The 20,090-nt window shown below is 51.4% G+C and overlaps 7 protein-coding genes and 1 pseudogene across 8 annotated transcripts, besides 1 other annotated feature; 3 read left to right on the top strand and 5 right to left on the bottom strand.

Moving 5' to 3' along the window:
- Nucleotides 1-1,752: 1,752 nt before the first annotated feature.
- On the bottom strand, nucleotides 1,753-2,742 carry NCS57_01014100 (Metallophos domain-containing protein; the record flags this gene model as incomplete). The annotated part of the gene is made up of 1 exon (XM_053059895.1): nucleotides 1,753-2,742. The coding sequence occupies one exon, from the start codon at nucleotides 2,740-2,742 to the stop codon at nucleotides 1,753-1,755; it is 990 nt and encodes a 329-aa protein (XP_052910289.1).
- A 1,794-nt stretch (nucleotides 2,743-4,536) lies between these two features.
- Nucleotides 4,537-5,979, top strand: NCS57_01014000 (uncharacterized protein; the record flags this gene model as incomplete). Its single annotated transcript, XM_053059894.1, has 1 exon — nucleotides 4,537-5,979. One exon carries the CDS (start codon nucleotides 4,537-4,539, stop codon nucleotides 5,977-5,979), a length of 1,443 nt encoding a protein of 480 aa, XP_052910288.1.
- Nucleotides 5,980-6,929: 950 nt separating this feature from the next.
- Nucleotides 6,930-9,924, bottom strand: NCS57_01013900 (annotated as a pseudogene). The gene is made up of 5 exons: nucleotides 8,951-9,924; nucleotides 8,426-8,896; nucleotides 8,054-8,376; nucleotides 7,575-8,001; nucleotides 6,930-7,524 (listed from the first exon to the last, which is right to left on the bottom strand).
- Nucleotides 6,930-9,924: a sequence feature.
- A 562-nt stretch (nucleotides 9,925-10,486) lies between these two features.
- NCS57_01013800 (uncharacterized protein) lies at nucleotides 10,487-11,268 on the bottom strand (the record flags this gene model as incomplete). Its single annotated transcript, XM_053059893.1, has 3 exons — nucleotides 10,487-10,642; nucleotides 10,688-11,065; nucleotides 11,173-11,268. 3 exons carry the CDS (start codon nucleotides 11,266-11,268, stop codon nucleotides 10,487-10,489), a joined length of 630 nt encoding a protein of 209 aa, XP_052910287.1.
- A 2,063-nt stretch (nucleotides 11,269-13,331) lies between these two features.
- On the top strand, nucleotides 13,332-14,865 carry NCS57_01013700 (uncharacterized protein; the record flags this gene model as incomplete). Its single annotated transcript, XM_053059892.1, has 3 exons — nucleotides 13,332-13,833; nucleotides 13,886-14,348; nucleotides 14,394-14,865. The coding sequence occupies 3 exons, from the start codon at nucleotides 13,332-13,334 to the stop codon at nucleotides 14,863-14,865; spliced, it is 1,437 nt and encodes a 478-aa protein (XP_052910286.1).
- A 363-nt stretch (nucleotides 14,866-15,228) lies between these two features.
- NCS57_01013600 (uncharacterized protein) lies at nucleotides 15,229-16,425 on the bottom strand (the record flags this gene model as incomplete). The annotated part of the gene is made up of 1 exon (XM_053059891.1): nucleotides 15,229-16,425. The coding sequence occupies one exon, from the start codon at nucleotides 16,423-16,425 to the stop codon at nucleotides 15,229-15,231; it is 1,197 nt and encodes a 398-aa protein (XP_052910285.1).
- A 664-nt stretch (nucleotides 16,426-17,089) lies between these two features.
- On the top strand, nucleotides 17,090-17,443 carry NCS57_01013500 (uncharacterized protein; the record flags this gene model as incomplete). The annotated part of the gene is made up of 1 exon (XM_053059890.1): nucleotides 17,090-17,443. The coding sequence occupies one exon, from the start codon at nucleotides 17,090-17,092 to the stop codon at nucleotides 17,441-17,443; it is 354 nt and encodes a 117-aa protein (XP_052910284.1).
- A 192-nt stretch (nucleotides 17,444-17,635) lies between these two features.
- Nucleotides 17,636-19,706, bottom strand: NCS57_01013400 (Zn(2)-C6 fungal-type domain-containing protein; the record flags this gene model as incomplete). The annotated part of the gene is made up of 2 exons (XM_053059889.1): nucleotides 17,636-19,543; nucleotides 19,593-19,706. 2 exons carry the CDS (start codon nucleotides 19,704-19,706, stop codon nucleotides 17,636-17,638), a joined length of 2,022 nt encoding a protein of 673 aa, XP_052910283.1.
- Nucleotides 19,707-20,090: the final 384 nt, after the last annotated feature.

Raw genomic sequence — 20,090 nt, 5'->3', positions numbered from 1 at the left:
CGATACCCCACAGATATCATGACCGAGAAAGATGATCCGCCAACTCAAATTGACAGGCACTTCAACGAGAAGGATGGATCGTGCGTGCCAAACCTCGACGATCCAGACACTGCATCGTTGAAATATGCCATATCACATGCTGAAGAAAAGGAATTGATCAACCCAACTTCTGCTCCCACCCAAAAGAAATGGCCTTGGACATCATCTCAAAACTACCCAGGACAGTCCCAAACCCAAGAAGTCCTGAGTAAAAAGGTACTCAGCCTCTGTGAAAGGAACTCGACTTCGGATTCAAAATTCCGCACGTGGCAAGATATCTTTGAACAGGTTCGTCGGGAGAGGTCATCGGCTGCTGACCTGCTGTGCTTCATGAGCTTTCTCAACCCTCAAGGCACCCCCAAATTCATCCTCGAAGCCTACCGGCGCCACCTTGGAAGTAGCAAGGCTAGCCTCGATCAAGATATCGGGTTTCTAACTGGGTGTTCGCTCGTTACTGCTGCCAAAGAGGATAGTGCGCTTGAGATGCATCCTGCGGTACATTCCTCAACACGGATGCAGATCTCGTCAGCAGCAACCGCTACCCGGTGGAAGATCTGGCCAGGACAGCTTCAAACAGACGAAGAAGCCTGGAAACGGATGCTTCTCCATGTCTTTTCCTCGGAATATCCAGATCCGCATGATACTGGTAGTCAAGGGATTTGTCAACGGCTGGATCCTCATATCGACTCCATCATAGAGAACGAACCACGCGACAGGGGTTATTTTCAGAAATGGGGCCGGCTACTCCATGATTTGGCTCTCTATCGATGCAAGACCGGTAGAAGCCAAGAGGCAGAGCATCTTCTTCAACGGCTATTGGAAGCCAACAGAAGGATCCTAGGCCCTGAAGATCCAAACACGCTTTCGGGCATGCAATGTCTTGGAACAGTCTTGTCAAGAGGAGGGAAATACAAAGAAGCAGAAGAGGTACAAAGATGTTGTCTGGAAGTGCGTCGGAGACTTTCTGGTCTGGAGCATCCAACCACGCTTTTCACCATGAACAGTCTTGCGCTGACCCTGGCAACGCAAGGTCACTTTGAAGAAGCTGACGAGCTTTGTCGGACAGTTCTGGAGGCGAAAAAAGAGTTATCGGGCCTCGAGCACCTGTGGACGCTTGCGGGCTTAACAAGTGCGGTTGGACAGCTGCCGGGGCATCGACGCGTGGAAGAGGTAGAAAGACTGCAGTGGTTAGCTATGAAAAGGACTCGGAGGAGGGTTTGGAGTGTGAACTCAAGCATCCAGGAAGGTAGTCAAACCTGATTCTTTTTGCATTTGAGACAAAAATAAGACCTAGGCAAATAAATTTATCTTGTGGTGAGAAGAAAAGAAGCTGGCTGCGTGCAATCGCCAGACCTCAACAGAAGGGGTTGAGATCACGTGTGGTGAGCCCAGTCACGTGTACCCCTCACACATCACCCTTTTCCTTCCACCTTCTGGATCACTAATACGTCGGCGAGAGGCGATAGTAGCAGTCACACAAGATATCTCACCACGTATGCTGTTCTTTGTGTTCGCATAATTTTTTTTCAGAGCCAAATATAGTCATCGAACGTCTTCTTGGCTCATTCTTGTAGTCCTCGCCTTCAGCCTACGTCTTTTCCGCCCACCACCTTGGTCCTCTGGCAAAGCCATACCGCCATTTCGTCTCTATCTATCTATTCCGCTCGGTTCCATCAAATAATGCCGGCCCGATTTCCCCAATCGACACCACCGTCAACTCTTGCCTTGGTAGGGCTCCAGTTCAACGTCAACCAGCCACGGGTACTGGTTGAGCTCGTCATCCCCCATTACCGCAGCATTGACAAACAAGGTCTCTCCTGAACGTAGGGGCCTATCGTCGCCGTCGCAGTGACTCGTGTGACAGCATCGTTGCGACTTGTACCGCTCCACTGTATCTTCCCGAGTCTCTCTGTCCTCTGCCGACTCGAACTTGGATCCCTTCAACCGAGATAGGCTCTCGATCACCACAGACTTCCCGTTGTCGAGATCGCTGAAATGTGAAGGCTTGTCAGATATTGTCGGTCGCCATGCAACCAGTTTTGCGCCCCAGCTATTGTGAACATGTCCAAAACAGTGAAGTTTGGGTTGGCCTCTAGCAACGGCAGCAAAGAGTTGAGGGCATCCAATCCGCTTCCTCTCCGTTGTCATGTCCATGATGCCGTGAGGCGGACCGTGTGTCACAACGATATCGGTTCCCTTTTCGATGGTAAACTCGTGAGCTCCGCCATACTGGAAGCCCCAATCGCTGCTGTTGCCAGTAGTCGGTGTATACGGACTTGCATATACCCTCAGTAGGGCGCCGCTGTCGAGTGTAAACTGGTGAGATCCCTCTTCCAGAAATACAATTCCCTGGTCTCTTGCCTCATGCAAAAGCCGCCTAGCGTCGCCGTAGTCGCCATATTCAGCCTTGATGCTGTCTTCCAGATCCTCTTGTGCCAGCCTGCTTGCTTCTGCAATCTTTTGTTTGAAGGCCGAATCATCAAGCGTGAAGTCATGGTTTCCAGCAATGACAATCTTGAGGGGTGCGTCGATTTCCTGGAGAAGTTTGATTGTTTGTTTGAAGTCATGCAACTTGGAATCGCCTGTGAGGTCGCCGCAGTGAATAACCACGTCCGCTGATTCGTGAGGTTTTCTGTCTGCTTGGAACTGTAACCCGTGGGTATCAGATAGTATGAGAAATCTTGTCTTGATGAGAAGAGGCATTGCGTTCAGGTCTGGTGTAGTTCAGCACAAAAAGTGAGGTTGTGTGAAATGGAGGAAAAGATAAACAAAAAATTGAATGGAGGAGCTTGAGTATGACATATGGCGCGTCATGGGATCAAAAAGCTTGTAATTTCAATAGGTGGCGCAGACATTTGATGCATAGGTAAGAAGCTCAAGGTTTCCCAGAGATGCATATAGAATTAAAGTAACCACGTGATGGAAATCACTACAAGGAATAATACCGAGTTATTGAACTCCAGGAGGCTGATTTAGCTTTGGGAATGAGTAAATGAGGGCCATATGGTTTGCAAGTTATTGTCTTGGGTGCGCAGAAGGAAGTACCATAACACAACCGCGTCGCAGATCAGGATGTTACGCGTTGCATTCTGGATTAGATTCTGCCATCTTCCTTAATTTGATATTTTCTTCCTTAAGCACAGCAATCTTCTCTTATCTCTAACTCAGAATTTTCATCGGGACATGAGCCAGAAACTAGGATGGCGGTATTGGAGGAGTCTTTTGTAAATATCATGCAACTTTTAAGTCTTTATTGCAGTCCTTAGTTTTTAGTATCTCCGGAATTTTTCCTAGATCATCGCTTTCTTCTTATTGGTCTGCGTGCCCTTCGCCATAGCCTCTCTCGTGCACTTGGCATCCATCCACCTCGGATGGTTAATCACCAACTTGCCCCACGAACCCGAATCATCTTCCATGACAACCTTGTAGTGACACGTTCAGAAACCAGAGTAGACCAAATGAACATTTATTACTTACCAAAAAACACGTCTCTTCCTAACTATCTATCGGGCTTCCGGCATGCCACCAAGCATGTTCTTGAGTGGCTGTGCTCCTCCGTAACACTCAGTGACCAGGTATCTGGAGATGGGTGTGAATTCTCGAGGTGGATGGGTTTGGTTTCTCTTTTGGACCTCGGAAGCCTCTTTCTGCGCCAAAAGCAACACGCCCTCAGCAGTCTTGCACAGCGGAAAAGAGGTCGAAAGCCAGGCATCGTAGGCGCCCCAGAGTCACTGTGCTTGGATCGTTGGGTCTGTAGGATCGTGTTCTCCAGCTTAAAGCGGTGTCAAACTCGGGGTCAGATAAGAAAATTGAGTTGAGACAATGAACATGTACCAGAGAAGCGATGAAGTAAAAATCTGCCGAGGGGGGAGGGCCCTTATGTAGTCAAAGCAGGTGTTGTCACATCTGACGGTGGCTCGGGGTCAAAGACGTTACCACATAGTGTCAGAGACAATATTCAGTCACGGGACTTGAAATCGTTCTAGTTGATGTTTTCAAACAGGTGTGAAAGGCGGACGAGAGACGTAAACCGTCGTTGCTTTGTCTGCTCAACCACGCGTCGCCGTTGTGAGGAAGAACAGGCTTATTCACCCACCCATTCACGATCTGGATGGGAAATTTTCTCTTTACTGACACGTTACACTACTTTGTATAAGAATTGTCAACATTCATGTGTCACTGCATTTTAATGGAGATGTAGAAAAATGCCTGTCCTGAAGCCTCTTACATGAACACCATTGGCCAACAGAGTGCTACCGAAATAGTACTGCTTCACCCAAAGACTTTTCCTCCAGTGACTTTTTTCTTTTCTTTTTTCAAATCTAGTGTTGAAATTATCTGTGTCCATACTTCATTGTTCCTGTACATTTCCGTTTGCTGTCACCTTGATGCAGCCAAACCAACAACCCCGCAATCCAACAAACACTGAGCGATTATCACCAAACATCATCCACTTCATCAACAAGGCCAGCCAGGACAACGTGGGGTCAATACAAAATGGAAGATCTAGCCATCCTCGACAAAGACACGGCCCTCACGGCTCTTCCTCCCGTGACAGTCACCAACCTCCGGAGCCAGACCCGACAAGAGCTTGCCTCATCTCCCAAAACGCCCATCCTAGTCATTCTCGACGATGACCCTACCGGCACGCAAACATGTCACGACATCAATATCCTAACTGTTTGGGACGTGTCAACGCTTGTGGACGAATTTAAGCAGACTAAACAGGGCGGCGGCTTCTTCATCCTGACAAACTCGCGCGCGCTGCATCCTGAACAAGCCAGAGACCTGATTACCGAGATCTGCAGAAACCTGCATGCCGCTTCAAAGGAGGCAGGAGTCGCTTTTGAGGTGGTCCTGAGGAGTGACTCAACACTCCGCGGTCACTTCCCACTGGAGGCCGAGGCTGCAGAGCATGTTCTCGGTGCCGCGGATGCCTGGATTCTTTGCCCGTTCTTCCTACAAGGAGGCCGATACACCATAAACGACATTCACTACGTCCAGGAAGGAGATCACTTGGTCCCTGCAGCTCAGACACCTTTTGCCAAGGATGCCACGTTTGGCTACAAGAGCTCCAACCTCAGAGATTACGTGGTGGAAAAGACAAAAGGAGCGATACCGAAAGAGAGAGTCACATCTATCAGTTTGGATACAATTCGTACTGGTGGAGTTGATGCCGTGTTGGATCAACTCCTTCGAGATGTCAATGGGCCACGGCCTGTCATTGTGGTCAATTCCGCTGCTGATGAGGACATTGACGTCGTTGTGGCTGCCTTGATCAAGGCCTCAGATTCGGGTAAACGCTTCCTTTTCCGAACGGGAGCCGCGTTCGTCTCTGCTCGATTGGGCATCCCGCCCATTCCCCCAGTCTCTGCGAGCCAGTTGCATCTATCAGGAGATATAGGTGGTTTAATCATCGCCGGATCCTATGTGCCAAAGACAACCGCACAGCTTGAGTCGCTGAGGAAGCTAGCCGGCAAAGATCTCACCAGTATTATTCTCGACGTTCACAAACTCCTTCAATCACCCGAAGATGCATCGAAAGAAGTTCAAGAGGCTCTCAAAACAGCTGAGGCGGAAATCAAGAGAGGACAAGACGTGCTTGTCATGACCAGCCGAGAACTCGTGGTTGGAGATGACGAGGCCAAAAGCCTTGACATTGGCTCTACCGTTGCCCGGGCCCTGGTATCTTTTCTGGAAAAGCTTGATCAGAAGCCTCGGTATATCATTGCCAAGGGTGGCATCACGTCGTCGGACATGGCGACTAAGGGACTGAGAATGAAGCGCGCTCTTATCGTTGGCCAAGCTGCACCAGGCGTGCCCCTATGGAGGTGTGATGAGCCCGAGTCAAAGTGGCCTGGTCTTCCCTTTGTTGTGTTCCCAGGGAATGTTGGCACTGATGAAACTCTGTACCGTGTAGTTGAGGGATGGAGGGTCTAGCCGTCACAAGCACGCCGTGGCTCCTACTGGTCGGCTCCCTTCGGCGTGTGCAGGTGCAACCAAATCATTGGAGTCCACAGTAGGTATGGAAACGAAGACTGATGGTATTTATGCTGGGCACCTAGCTATAGCTATCAAAGACATATTCTTCCTTTCTCGTAGCCTTAGGTAGTCCTTCTAACCTAACCATCGCCTGGTTTCTCCATCGAGCCTAATCATATTCCCACAGCTCTTCGCCAGTGACGGTGATCTCTATAAGCTTCCCAATCTTGTCCCCATCCCTACTGAGGGCCTTGGCCTTGACGGCTCTCTTCTTCTTGCAGTTCTTGCAATATTCCGTTGACATGTCGTTTCCCTGGTCGCACTTAACGCCAGGCCATCCCTGGAGAGGAAGGTGGCTGTGATCGGCTCGGATAGTTGAGGTCATTGTTTCTGGGTAAGGTTTGCTGTGGTATGTATTGCTGCGTTTTGTGAGCTACGTTGATAATCGAATGACGACGAAAGAGAAAGCAACCATTGTTGCCGTTCTATATACATCTTTGGCGAGCAAGACATGACAAGAATCACTGCTCTCTCCTAGTCCTCTTGTCTGGCTCTCACTGCTGCGCAGAATATCGCATCACAGCCTACATACTGCAAAGATTCACTTTAGACAATATCCACTTCCCGTGAAAAGAGGACAGCCACTAGCAGAGAATGAAGCCACGGGCTAGTGGCCGTGATTAAAGTATACCCAGCCGTTCTAAAGGCCTGGATATTTGGCACCCCGGCTTGGCCCTGTTGTAGACCAAATTCCAAGGCTACCTATGCTTGGATAGATGCCTAGATTGGGAGCTCACTTTCGTGTGCTAAATGTTCTCTCCTCAAAACAGGCTTAAGCTAATTCTAGAGCTACCTAGTCTAAAATCTAAGTCTTGAAGATCTGACTCTAACGCGGCCCTAATTCCCACTTACGATTCATATTTCAAGTTGAAAGGCACTGTCGTCACAACATCCCAATCGTCTTTATCAGCCTTGTCGCCAAACACCCTCAGAGCGCTCACTCTCAGAGAATAAACCCCTTCATCCAGCACAGTACCGTTGGCAAGCAGTCCCTTGACGTAGGCTCGCTGGTCCGATCGAGACAAGTAGAGAAGCGGCCAACCAGCCAGCGCCCCGATGACGTCTCCCTTGGCACCACCACGCAAGACATCGACGTGGAGCGCAGCAGTTCCGATGGTGAGCTTGATGTAGACATTCGGCGTGGTATCCTGGTCACCGCGGTCCGTGAGCGGTGGGTTGGCCGGATCCGGTCGTGGGATGGTGTAGGTCTTATTAGCAGGGGCTTCGTTGTTGTAGTTGGCGAGATAGACTTGGGAAGCTTGCAGAACAGGTGTATCGCGCATGCTTCCAGCAACTCCCAGGTACGGCAGCACCAGGGAAGAGTTAGATCCTGTCAGGGCAATGTGTCCGCTATACACAGGTAGCAGAGTTCCGTTGACATTCTCTGGGGGTGTACAAGTGACAGTAACATCGAGGGAGCCACCAGCGGGGACATTAATCTTGCTACATAAATCTGTCAGCTCGAGAACAAGAACGGTCCAACAAGTACGAACCTAGAGCTGAAGCTGATATCAGCCCACTCCTCAGCTATCGGGTTCGGGAAGGAGGCAGCCATCAAAGGAGACAAGTCTGGTTGCAAAGTGTACATGGTCGGCGCTTTACGGTGAGAGAGCTGAAGCGGAACGTCGCTGGACCCTGTGTTCTTCACACTGAAGGTCTTCTTTCCGACAAAGTGGTCGGTATCATTGAACGAGATGCTCTCAACGCTGAGCTCAATAGTGGTGTGCGCTGCGTCAAAGGCTCGGGCTATACCTGCACCCTGCTGTGGCGCTGGAGCTGGCATATCTGGATTTGCTTTCTTTCCGTCAAACCAGTCGAGTGGCTTTGCCGTCGACATAATGAGCCGTCTCAAGAGCTCTGGTTTCAAGGTTCCTCGGACCTCCCCAATCAGGGCGTAGATGCCCGCGACGAGAGGTGCAGCTGGATCCGTTAACAAGGCTCTGCTCCACAGCGTGAACACTTTGGCACTTACACATGCTAGTTCCCGTCATAACTCTGTAACCTCCCATAGCCATCGGGAACGTGCTAAGGATGTTGGCTCCAGGGGCAGCGATCTGGGGATTCATGGCCAGTTCCCAAGTTGGGCCCCAGCTAGACAAATCCCCCATGTAGCCTCCGCTCACATTGTTCTCAAGCTGTTCAAGTCGTACAGCAGTGCTGTTTCCCCCGGACAGAGAGACTGTGACAGTCTTGCCCTCTCTCAAGAAGGAGAGCCACTGTTGGGCGACGTAAGGAGGGACTGTTCCAACGCCCTGGAGGCCTTCTGCATAGTTGTAGAGTTCATCTCGCATAGTCCTTGACATGTCAATATTCACTGGAAGCCAGCACTGGATGATGAACTCACAGGTTATCCTTTGCGTAGTAGAGTAAGTATTGGCCCCCCTTGGCAACCACGTTGGTGCCTTGGTCCTGTGGATAGCATCCCGTCGCCCGAGCATCCAAATTCTCCAGCAGGACAATTCGCTTGCTCAAATCCGGAGTATCATCAGGCAGAGCCGAACAAGCATTATCAGCCTCAGCAGCGGACCACAGAGAAAGGGTAACATTTTCAGAAAGTTCGGGGAATCCAGCCAAGAATCCAAACTCTTGGCTCGTCTTGTTGGACTCGACAGCGTACGAGCCGGCGGTGAGCAGCGCTGGGAACATGGTGTTAGTAACTGCGCCTACACCTGTCACACCACGGCCCGTAGCTGGAGCTGAGGCATAGAAGAGGCCAAGGCCGCCGTCGTTTCCTGCAGAGATGACGACGGGCACTCCAGCATCTACGATGCGTGTGGCGAGAACACTCCAGACATCCGAGGGCCAACCACCAGCACTGGCAGCAATGATTAGCGTCACAGAACATTCAGGTAGCATCAAAACAACTTACTCGCCATCTGAGCAAGAGATGATATCAGCCCCCTCCTCGAAAGCGCGAATAAAAGCCGACAGCAGAATCTCGTTAGTAGACGTGGCACGACATCCCCAAGCACGATACGCTGCCAGCTTGACTCCAGGTGCAGCTCCGGTGAAGCCGTACTTGTTGCCCTCAAGCTGTGCAGCAACAGTTCCCGCAACATGAGTTCCGTGTCCTTGACAGTCATCCATAGGATCCGCGTCAGGCTTAGCCTCGATAGTTCCAGGGAGGAAATCATCACCAGTAAAGTCCCAGCCGGCCTCGACCAGGCAGCCAGGTCCAAAGCATCCTCCAAGGGCCGGATGAGTGTAGTCGATGCCGCTGTCGATGATTGCAACGCGGATTCCCTTTCCAGTAACTCCTTCAGCTCGCAGTTTGTCGACTTGAGTCATGATATGGGGCGAAAAGGTGTCTTTGGCGTCATCCCGAGGCGTGATTTGGCGTCGTGGTAGGGCATCCTCAGTAGTATCGTTCGAAGCTGGGACCTCACTGGTCTCTGGCATATTAAGACGCACGGGTCGGACAGGCCAGACGGCCTTGACCTGTGCCAGCCCCTCAAGCTGTTGCAGGATCTGTTTTCCATCACTGCCGTTCGCGTTCAGAACTTGGAAAGACGCGCCGTTGAAGAGGCGAGAACTGAACTCAGCACAAGGGTTTGCGCCGATTCCTTCTGCCTCGAGAGCACCGTAAAAGGTGGACGCTGACTTGACGGTATCGGCAAATTCGACAATGAAGTCGCCCGAGCCGATAGTTCCGGTTGTGTCTGCGGCGCGACGGAGTGCCGTCGACGAGGCGACTTGCGCGCCTAGAAGCGCCGATGCGATTTGGAAGAGACGCATTCTCACGATAAGACCGTCATTGACGTCGAATTCCAAGGCGATGAAACCATCGAGGATTCGGGCGTAGTGGCTCACAGTTATATAACCAATGTCGATCGGAAGCCCAACCCCTGAACAGACCCATACAACACGATGTCCAAAGCCTAAATACGAGTTTCGCATTAAGAGTTATAGTGTGATAGTGCTTGCTGCAGGGGATAGGCCTTGGCATTCTCCATGATGGCTCGGGCTAGCAACCAGATCTGGCAGCGGGATGAAACCCTGGGCCACAGAAATCGAATCACTGCCGAGGCGATCTCAAGTGCGTGATTATCAAGGGTCAGAGTATGCAACATTTGAGGCATATCCCGTTGGCTGTTCAAGCTTAGTATGATATGTTTTGAATTTCAAGAACATGACTAAACAGAGATGGAAAGGACAACACCATCTCCTGCGGGGGGAATAGGTCATAGTATAAAACCAGTATCCCAGGCGTAAACTAGATTCTTTCTAGCGCAGGAACAATCAAGCTAGAAAGCAGGCCGCAAGTTCCGAGCAGTTTCTTTCACTCCATATCCTCAGGGCAGCACGGTCCCAAAGCTCATCCAAACCAGGCCATGCCCGGCCATATCAAATCCATGGCCAACGGCAAATAATAGCCACCACTCCAGACGCCTGTCTTTCTAAACCTCTACACTCTGGAAGCCACCAGACTCATGTAGATACCCCACAGCAGACCAATGAAACTCAAAAACACGATCCGCCGGTGGACGGGAATGAAACTAAAGCTGATGATAGAGGCGATTGGCCAGATCTTGTAACCGGCAACAATGATGGGGATTGTTTCCTGGGAGGCATTAGCAGTGAGCAATGATGTAGAAGATGAACTAACCTTCTTGATGTTGCTCCAGATCTGAGATGAGGCCTGACCCTTGAGAACGCCCATGATGATGAGGAAAGCGACCGTGTTCATAATAGCACCGGCAGAGATACAGTCAACAAACCACTTTGTCAAGGTATTCTTCATGCTAAACTTAGGCTCCCGGTCTCGGTTGACCTCAGCCATGCGCTCTTCATAGCCCTCCTTGAGCTCGGGCGCATCCTCAGCAGGCGTCATCTCAATATCACCGATACGCTCCTGTGGGCGCACGGACGGATACGCCGGAAAGGTGCGCTCCAGGAACTGCTGCCAGTGATAGTTGGGAGGGGCAGTGATCAATGTGAGGGTGACGAAGCGGAGAAGAGGCAGGAGATCCAGAGTTACAGGACGCTATGAGAATGGGTTAGCCAATAGGCTGGTTGATTGGGATAACGGTCACGGCAATCAATGGCGATTCAAATCAATTGCAGCGATTCACACTGGACACAGAGACTCACGTTCTGCTGACGCGCCTCAATGAGCTGGGCCAACACATTGGAAGCGCTCGAAAGGGCCGCAGCCTGAAGGGTAGCAGCGACGATAGGGGAAGGCATCTTTGAAAGCAACGACTAGGTATAACGAGCGAATTGAAAAGCACAAAGTAATTGATTGATTGCGGGTTACGAGATGAGATGCCGCCCTTGAGATGATGTTGCTACTTTGCAGTGAGCAGCGAGTGGAGAGGCTTTGTTTCACGTGCGGCGACGCGTGCGTTGCAGGCCCGGGATAAGTAAAGATCCGCTTACCCTTTGACCCCTTTTCTTATCCCTTGTTTCTCCATAAAATTCCAGACGTCGTATCCGTATTTGAGAATGGGCATACGAGCCTGTAGGTATTCAGGGTAGAATTCATGAATGCCGATGGTTTTTAGCCACCATTCTCCAGACATTGTCCATTCTGGTCATGGTGGCTCAATCTGGGGAAAACGCCAACCAAACAACCCCTGTCAGTTTGGCCCCACAGCGTCAACGGTACAGGGTGGATGAATAGATACCCAGGCAGGCCAGATAACTCATCCTTCAGGTCAATATTTAAGAAAAGTTAATATTAATTCTATCAATATTCGCCTGATAGGGCCTATATGAGACTTCTGCTTCCAGCAATATGCATTCATGCGCGCTCCTTTCTTACATATTGCAATACACCATTGAGAGCTCTCATGGCAAGGGAATAATTTGCAAAGGAAAATGTGGTACTGAAAACTTCTAGTTCTATGACACGTCAAAGCTGTGTATTTAATTGCTCAATATTCATACTCACCATTCAAGGAGTCTATTAGGATCACATTCGAGAATATGCCCACCATGGCATCAATGCTTCTGGGTCGAGGCACGCTGCCCTGTTTAACTCCACAACAAAAAGTCCTTTTCGGCCTCTAACGCTTGCATTGTCTATATATAAGTTCAAGAGATAAGTTGCGTATGGCTTCTCAGATTTTAAGGTTGTATGACCTTGACACGAGTGGTATTGTGCGGGCATACTTGGGCATCACCAGCATCAGTAAGTGCACACCGAGTACATCAAAGATCCGAGGACTCAAAACAATCCTGTGTTTGCAAGCGAATCACATAATAGCATTCTCAAGACTCCTTCACTGCGAAAACCCAACAATTTGAACTCCAGGTGCTGGCATGAGCATATACCCTGGCCAGTAGGAACTCCTCGTGGACCATATCAGTATCATCCTCTCCACCAGTCACATCCATGCAGAAACCAGCATCCGAGTCTCAGAGGGAGCCAATGACCGTCAGGTCGGAGATAAGACCCGAAATACTATGGCAAGATGCATTTCGACAACCGAGGTTCCAATCAAAGGCGCCTCGCGGCTTCATCAACAGGGAGAATCCGGTTGGCTTCGAAAGGAAGAGTACATTACCTCGGCTGTATGACCTGACCACGTTGATAGCGTGGTGTCCGCATGCTTCATTCTACTGTTACCGCCTCCTGCCCTTCTTTCTCTGGTATCGTCTAGCACTCAAACACTGCACAATGACATCTTGCTGTGACATGACCCCACGGGATACCCGGCATTCCTATCCAGTTACATAATGAATCAACAGTCCTCAACAGAAGAACAGGGAGCTGCCACGGATTCTTGGACAGCTCGTAGAGAACCCTACAAAATAGGCTTGCTTACCCGTGACAACTGCGTCACGCGCCTGCAACCGAAGCCGCCCTGCCTCGTATCATCAGCCTTCTCGGTCTCGACCTCTCACACATCACCAACCCGGGCCGTTATCACGCCCGCCCTTCTCTCATCCACCTTCTGTAAGTGGTACACACCCTCTCCGCGTCCGGTAGCGTATCCACCGTGTACCTGTGTCCTTTATCACTGCCGATCCGATAAGCTTGCCTGTACCCCGCGTTTTGCTTCTCCCATCCTAGTCCACAACTGGCAATGTTAACCCGCGGGTGGTTTTCTCCAACTGTGACCAGATCCGGTCGTGTTTGACGTGTGTCTTGCTCGCTGGTGTCACTGCCGTGTAATCGAGGGGGGGTTTGTGGAAGAGTTACGCATAAAGAAAAAGGAATCCCGCAACTTGGAGTTCCGAGATTGCTACTACGTCGATAATGTTTGTTCCGAATCGTTTGCATTAAGCAATAGGCAACGGTAATCATGCTTGTCTTTTCCGAGACTCTTCAGCCTGCAACGGTCAAGACGGTGCTTGCTCTGTCATTCTGTCTTAGCGCTGTTGCATGCCTTGGCGTCCTTGCCCATACTCTTCTTCACAAGCGAAAGGCCCTCACTCAATACTCGCGATGGCCGTCGTCTCCGCCTCCAGAGCCGGTGAAGAGAACCTCTGAGGTGGATTACACCAAGGTGTTTCCGCCCTCGCAGCGACATGTTCTCCAAGAGATCTCCTCCTCCTTCTCATCCAACACTGTAGACCTTTCTTTCAAGCCTCTTTTGAGACTGGATGAGGACTATCGCACTGCCAGTCCCGCCAAGTACAACTTTACCGGCTTCAGCGTCAGCGAGATCAAGAAGCTCGGTGACTTTCCCGACTATGCAAAGCTATCCGGCGTCCCTCTGCCCACGCCCCTGAAGAACTTCAATGTCAAAACTGCGCTGCCGAGGCCTTATCGTCCCTTCCGGTGGGCTTACCACCAAACAATGTGTAAGTGACAGTGGGTCCATCTCAAACCCACCAGCAAGCTAACATTCGATAGCCTTCAAGAAACTAGACACGGACTTTTGGTTGGAAGTGGAGAATACCTACCCAGAGCGCATCCGTCAGCGCCAGGAACTTTACGCCAAGCATGGTAAGGACGTGCTGCAGGCGCTTCCGGGCTCTGAACTCGCAGTCAAGGAGCTCATGGAGATGATAATCCAGTTCCTCTGCGCGCGATATCCTCAGGCATTTGAGCTCCATGGCAACACCTTTGTGAACCACATTCTAGGAAACAAGCAGGATCTGGACAAGATTGAACCCCTGCATTTTATCCTCAACCACGTCCCTGAGGATTTTGCCCTCACACTGAGGGATCCTGCAACGGGACGATACACTTTCAGGGCCGGCGTCATTTGTTCTTCCGTTGGTTGGAAGCTGAGTCAGAAGATGGGACTTGGGTTGCCCGAGATTCATGCCCCGGTGCCTGACTATAAGGAGAAGATGGAGTTTAGCATGGATCGGTAAGCACAGCCCAATTTGATGTGATCATTGGCTTACTCGTCTAGCTTCTTCACCAAAATGCCCGCCAACAGTCCCATCCAGCGAGGCTCGTGGGGTCTCGAGATTGGCCAGCCCCTGTTTCTCCCCTCCGACCACCCCGACTTTAGCCACCGAGACTCACAGAACCCGTCTCTGACCCCAGAAGATCTCCACCTTCGAGTAGACTGGCAAACCCTCCGTAGACTACCTCTCTCCGGCGCCATTGTCTTCAACTTCAAAGCTCTCTTCACACCACTGTCCGAATTCCGAGACGAGCCCTACATCCCATCCATCGTCCTCAAGGTCCTCAACGAAGGAAAAGAGAACCTCATGAAGTACAAGGGAACATGGCACGTAGAGCACGTGGCGAAGCCAACTTTGAAAGAGTGGGAGCGTGAGCAGGTGGAGAAGGGCATGATTCCAAAGGATTGGGAGCCGCGCACTTTGGATGAGATGCCTTTCTTTCCCGGGTGGGAGAGGAAATGGAACTTGGAATGATTTGATGATGTGTGATGAATGTGAAGCATAAGTAGTTTAGCGAAATTTACTCTGATGATGAACCTGATCTTGAAGACAATCTTCCCTTGCATGGTGTCAAACGCTTGCAGTCCTTAGTCCTTCGTATCACGACGTCATGTCAGTACTAAAGAATGAAAAGGACTGGACAAGACTCTCGGAACCCGTTCACCGAGACACAAAACAAGCAACATTTTCAGTAAGAATAAGTAAACGATGTTCAATCGAGAATGCGGTATTTAAAAATAACTAGAAAATTCATCATGCATCGCTCAATGCCTCGTAAACAGCCACATCTATCACTATTTTGATATTTACAGACACTCCCCACACAAACACCACCATCTACCACGGGTATTTCCTCACCTCGTCCTCCTTCTCGAGGTTCAATCCTCTCGCCAACTGCTTCTCGTGCTCCCTGTCAAGATACTCAAGCAGCACACCACCGTACTTCTCCTTGCCCTTGTAGTTGGACACCTTGTCGTCCCAGCTGCGTACGGCGCTGGCCAGACGACCTGGCACGTAGTCTTCCTTTACAATATCGGTGACGGGATGGAAGTACGTGCGGATGGTGAAGACAATGGCACCTGTCTTAGGCAGTCGGCGGAGGGACTGGCGCTCAGAGCGGAACATGTGGTGCTCGATAGCCTTGTCCTTTTGGGCAGTGCTCCAGCTCACAACAGGATCATCCTCACTGCCGATACTCCAGCTCCAGGCCAGAGAGTCATCAACTTGGAGGAAGTAGTTGTTGCGGCAGTAGACAGACTCGCACTTGAGACGCTTGAAGAACTTGCACATGCCAGTCTCCAGCTTCTCCTTGAAATGCGGCACATCACCAGAGTAGTGAATATCCGAGAGCGACATACCATACTTGTCCGAAAGACGCCAAAAGCCCGCAAGAAGTACAGCGCCAGCCATGAGGTAGTACTGTCCGTCGGGACGCTCGATCATCAGGGCGAGATCATCCTGGACGAGACGGGCGCAGATGGCCATGGGGTCTTCGGCTAGGGGACGCTCGACAATGTTGAAGTCTTCACCAGACCACTTGTTCTTGATTCCAACAGGTGTTCGCTCGAAGAGGGTCGGATATCGAGCGGGGAGGTACTCTGTGAGCTCCTGGAGGAGTTCGATGGCGGCGGGATAAGCGTCGGGGTGAGTAGCGACACACTTTTCAGCACGCTCCGCGATACGAGCCTTCTTGTCGGCATGGTATTTTGGAAAGTCGCTATCCAGCTCTATCCACTCCTCCACAGGCACGGTACGCAGACCCATGGTGACCTGGTACTTGGGTCCATAGCGGAATGCCCGATAGGGGAGGGGCTTGGTCTTTTCAATGGACCAGCCGGGATAGGGTTCAGGGATGGGAGTCTTGTAGTCGCTGGGTTCCCAGCCGGCAGAGACTTGGGGGAGGTCATTGTTGAGTTTAGATTTGCGGGTTGAGACGATGCCGAATATTTGGTAGGCGATGAAGGAGATGCCGGTCAAGATGCTGAGGACGACGATGGCCTCATGAGCACCGAAGGAGGATAGCGAGAGAACCATGATGAATTGCAATTGAAACCAGAAGAGGTGGATAGAGAAAAAGATGAGTTGATACTCAATGGACCACCATGTGTGTCTTGTAAGGGTTGAAAGGCTATCTGTGATACTATCAACCCCCAAGTGGTCAACACCCTCTATTTGAACTCCCACCTCTTCACCATCTAATACAACCAAAACCCTCAATTGAACCCCCAAACTTTCCACTGGGGCAAAAAACACTCGAAAGATCGGGATCATGTGCCGGGAGACAACAGCGGATTGCTCAAAGCGGCCATGTCTACCCCGCCATCTCGAGTTATCGGGGAACTTGTCCCAGATAGGAAAAAGAAGCCTATCACGGGTGGCGGGGCAGATGGTCAACACCCGCCCCGGATACGTTTGTCTGAAAGAGATGGACGACGCGCGAGGGGATCGTTTTACGTGATTGAGAAAGATCAAGAGGGCGTTTTGAGTAAGTTTGTGAGATCAAAGCGGAGGCTGAGAGGGGGTGAGGAGGTTTGGGAGTTGTATATGAAGCGAGATTGTTCCTCCTCAGATAACCTTTCAGTCAGACAAGACACAAACACCTTCTCTACAAGCCCTCTTCTCTTGATCATCTTCCAAGTCATCCTCTCCAAGTCATCCTCCAAGTCCTCTTCCTCAACCCATCTCCCCAAACTTCAAAATGGCCGCCTTCCAGCACTACGCCCAAGCCCAAACCAAGTACGAGGTCCCCCTCCTCGCCAACGAAAACGCCTTCCTCGGCGACGTCCACACGTCGGACAAGGACGCGACGAACCCCATCTCCGCCGGCTTCTTCCGCCTCAAGAACGGCACGCCCCTGACCTACACGTACAAGTACGACGAGACAAAGATCATCCTCGAGGGCAACTTCACTCTTGAGGACGCCACGGGCCAAAAGGTCGACGCCAAGCCTGGTGATGTCTTCTTCATCCCCAAGGGTGCCACCATTACCTTCACCACGCCTGATGAGGGCTTGGCTTATTATACTGGTGCTCGCAAGTACATGGATGTTTGAGATGGATTAGAAAGGCAAAGGAAATTTGGGGCTACAGGACATAGATTCATGATGAAATGAAATAGAATTGCTCCCATAAAGCGTCCCGACCAATCTCAATACTCATACTCCATGCCGTGAATACCATACCCTCTTCGCCATACCCAAACCGATTCGCTAGCTATTTTTACATTTCACTTAAAACTTCATAAATTAACCAAACATTGACCGTAGATTCTTATCCTCCATCACATCCACCCAGTGAACCGTCGCCGACCCCGGCGCCTCATTGTCGTACGCGTCCCAGATGGCCTTGATCAGTTCTCTCGCCATCACCACCGGCTTCGGCGGTAAAGTATTCTCCAGCATGTTGAGTCTCCCGGTGATGAAATGCCGAGCATTACTGATGTCAAGAGACATGCGGGAGATGAGGTTCCCTAGAGGTGCCGAAGCCGGAGACGTGCCCAGCGCCTCCATGGGGTCGCCGGGTAAGGCGCCAAAGGGACCTGGTTGGAAGCCGGCGACGGGGCTGGCAGCTGTCTCGAATGAGAAGCCTGGAACGTCGAGGAGGGTCATGGTGTCGTAGCGGAGACCGGTGCTGGCTGTGATGTACAGCAGAGGCTGGATGACACGTGTTCCAGAGTTGGGCGGGATCTGCTCGAGGACGTTGACGAGTCGCAGGCTGAGGGGGATGATCCACTCCTCCCACGGGATGTGTCTGCTGTTTGCGTGCGCAGAGTCCAGCGGTAACCGTAGGGCAACAAGGTCAGGGAAGGTCTGGTACAGCTGAAGCAACGCGGCCAGCTGGTAAGCCTCTGCGATCTGTGAAAAGTGAAGCGCAGGTGTGCGATAGTCTCCGGTCTCGGTGACTGAAACGGCAGCCGAAAACTCCAATCCCAGTAAACGCTCCTCCAGTCGTTGGGCTTCCTGAATCTCCTCCAGTGCTCGTTGAAAGTCCCGTTCCGTCTCTTTGGGCAGCTTGAGGTGCCGACGGAAGCTCCGGCATAACCGTATCGACTGAGCAAAAAGCTGGGCAGCAAGTGGCGAGATGCCCGTCCACGGATGAGGTGAATTGTCGATATATCGCTCAGCTAATTGCATGTTTGGGTCAGTCCGGGGTCCGATGATGGTGTTGTCTGATTCGACGACAGCATCTGTCTCATCCTCGACAGCGGCGAGGAGCATCTCGCAGTATGCAAAACTCCTGTTGAAGAAGGAGAGCAACTCCAGGTCTTTTTCGGAATATGTTGAAAGGCGACGGTTGAGGCGTTTCAGAATCATTTTTGCTTCTCGGAAGAAGGGTAGACCAAGTTGCCTTGCATCCACCCAGCACACAGTCGTTCCCAAGCAGAATAACGAAAATAATAGTCCAGAAGGAATCGTGTCAAGTACTGTCCGGCAACTAACCTCCTTTGCCTCGGAAAGAACCGACCCTGTCGCCGCCTGGAGGAAATACATGGCAGACTGCCTCATGTTGGGCAACCGGGTCGACAAGAAGCCAGCAGACATGCTCTGCAGCGAGCTAAACACCGAGTGAGAGGTCGTGCACAGCTCGAGAGCCAGCTTGCGGTTCAGGTTGGTCTCCGAATCGAAGCCCGACCATGCCGTGCACACCTGCTCGAACCAGTTGCTGATGAGGAGCGACGACGTGTCGGCGATGAGGCTGACGGTTAGCGGTGTGCTCTCGAGGTACTGGCCGGCGGGAGGGACGAGGGCCTGAGAGGTCATTTCGACAGTTGGAGTCATGGCTGTCATGTCGCTGGTGTCTACCATGGGATTTGTCTGGGCAAAGAGGTCCGTCTCCGAGTCGGTGCAGGAACTGCTTGTCCAGCTAGCGTCGCCCAAGATGGATGAAGCATCCTCTGTCGCCAAGTCGTCTTGTTTCGAAGGTCCAGGAGCAGGATCTAGTATTGTCATGGGTACTGCTGTCGTAGGTGTCTTGTCGGTTCGAACGGATGAGCCTCTTCGCGAGGGTGTGGGTGAGGGACCAGTCTGGATGTTGATGTCCATCTCGCCGGGCTGGTGTTTAAACGACCACTTGAACTCCTTCCAATACCCTCCACACTTGACACCTTTTCGAATACATCTTAAACACTCTGGTCTCGTCTCGTCGCATTTTGTCTTGCCATGTTAGTCTCGCGATCGATATACCCACATCAGAGAGCCCTACATGTTTGGCCTTGCAGGTGGCACAGCCCGACCGCGACCGAGGATTAGGCCCATTCTTTGGCCTGGCCGAGGTGCGCTTGCAGCCGCTCTTTGTCGTAGACGTCTTTGTCTGCATGATGGCCGTCTTTCGAATCTCGTATATCGGCAGTCTCAAGTCGTCGTGGCCGGCAGCATCCCGATCATGAACAATGACGGAGCGAAATCATCACGAGACGAGACGGGTCTGGCTCGTTCTTATGGGATCGGACAGGGGGGCAAGGGTGTGTTTTCTGGTTGGTGCGTGGCAGCCTATCTCCGACGAGATAATGGGGGGGAGGGAAAACGCGGGGAAATGCATCATTATCTCAGCCACTGTGCGAAGCTAAACTGATAAGGAGCCTTGGAACTACGGTAAAAGAAAGAAGCTGGTAGGCTCGGTCATCTCGGCAATTGGGTAGAAGAGACAAGCTAGTCATGCGCCCGAGATGTTGCAGACCGGTGCCATCCATTGATTGCCACG

This window comes from Fusarium keratoplasticum, chromosome 8 (genome assembly GCF_025433545.1).
Source record: "Fusarium keratoplasticum isolate Fu6.1 chromosome 8, whole genome shotgun sequence".
Classification (NCBI taxonomy): domain Eukaryota; kingdom Fungi; phylum Ascomycota; class Sordariomycetes; order Hypocreales; family Nectriaceae; genus Fusarium; species Fusarium keratoplasticum.
This window is presented reverse-complemented; position numbering and strand designations above follow the sequence as displayed.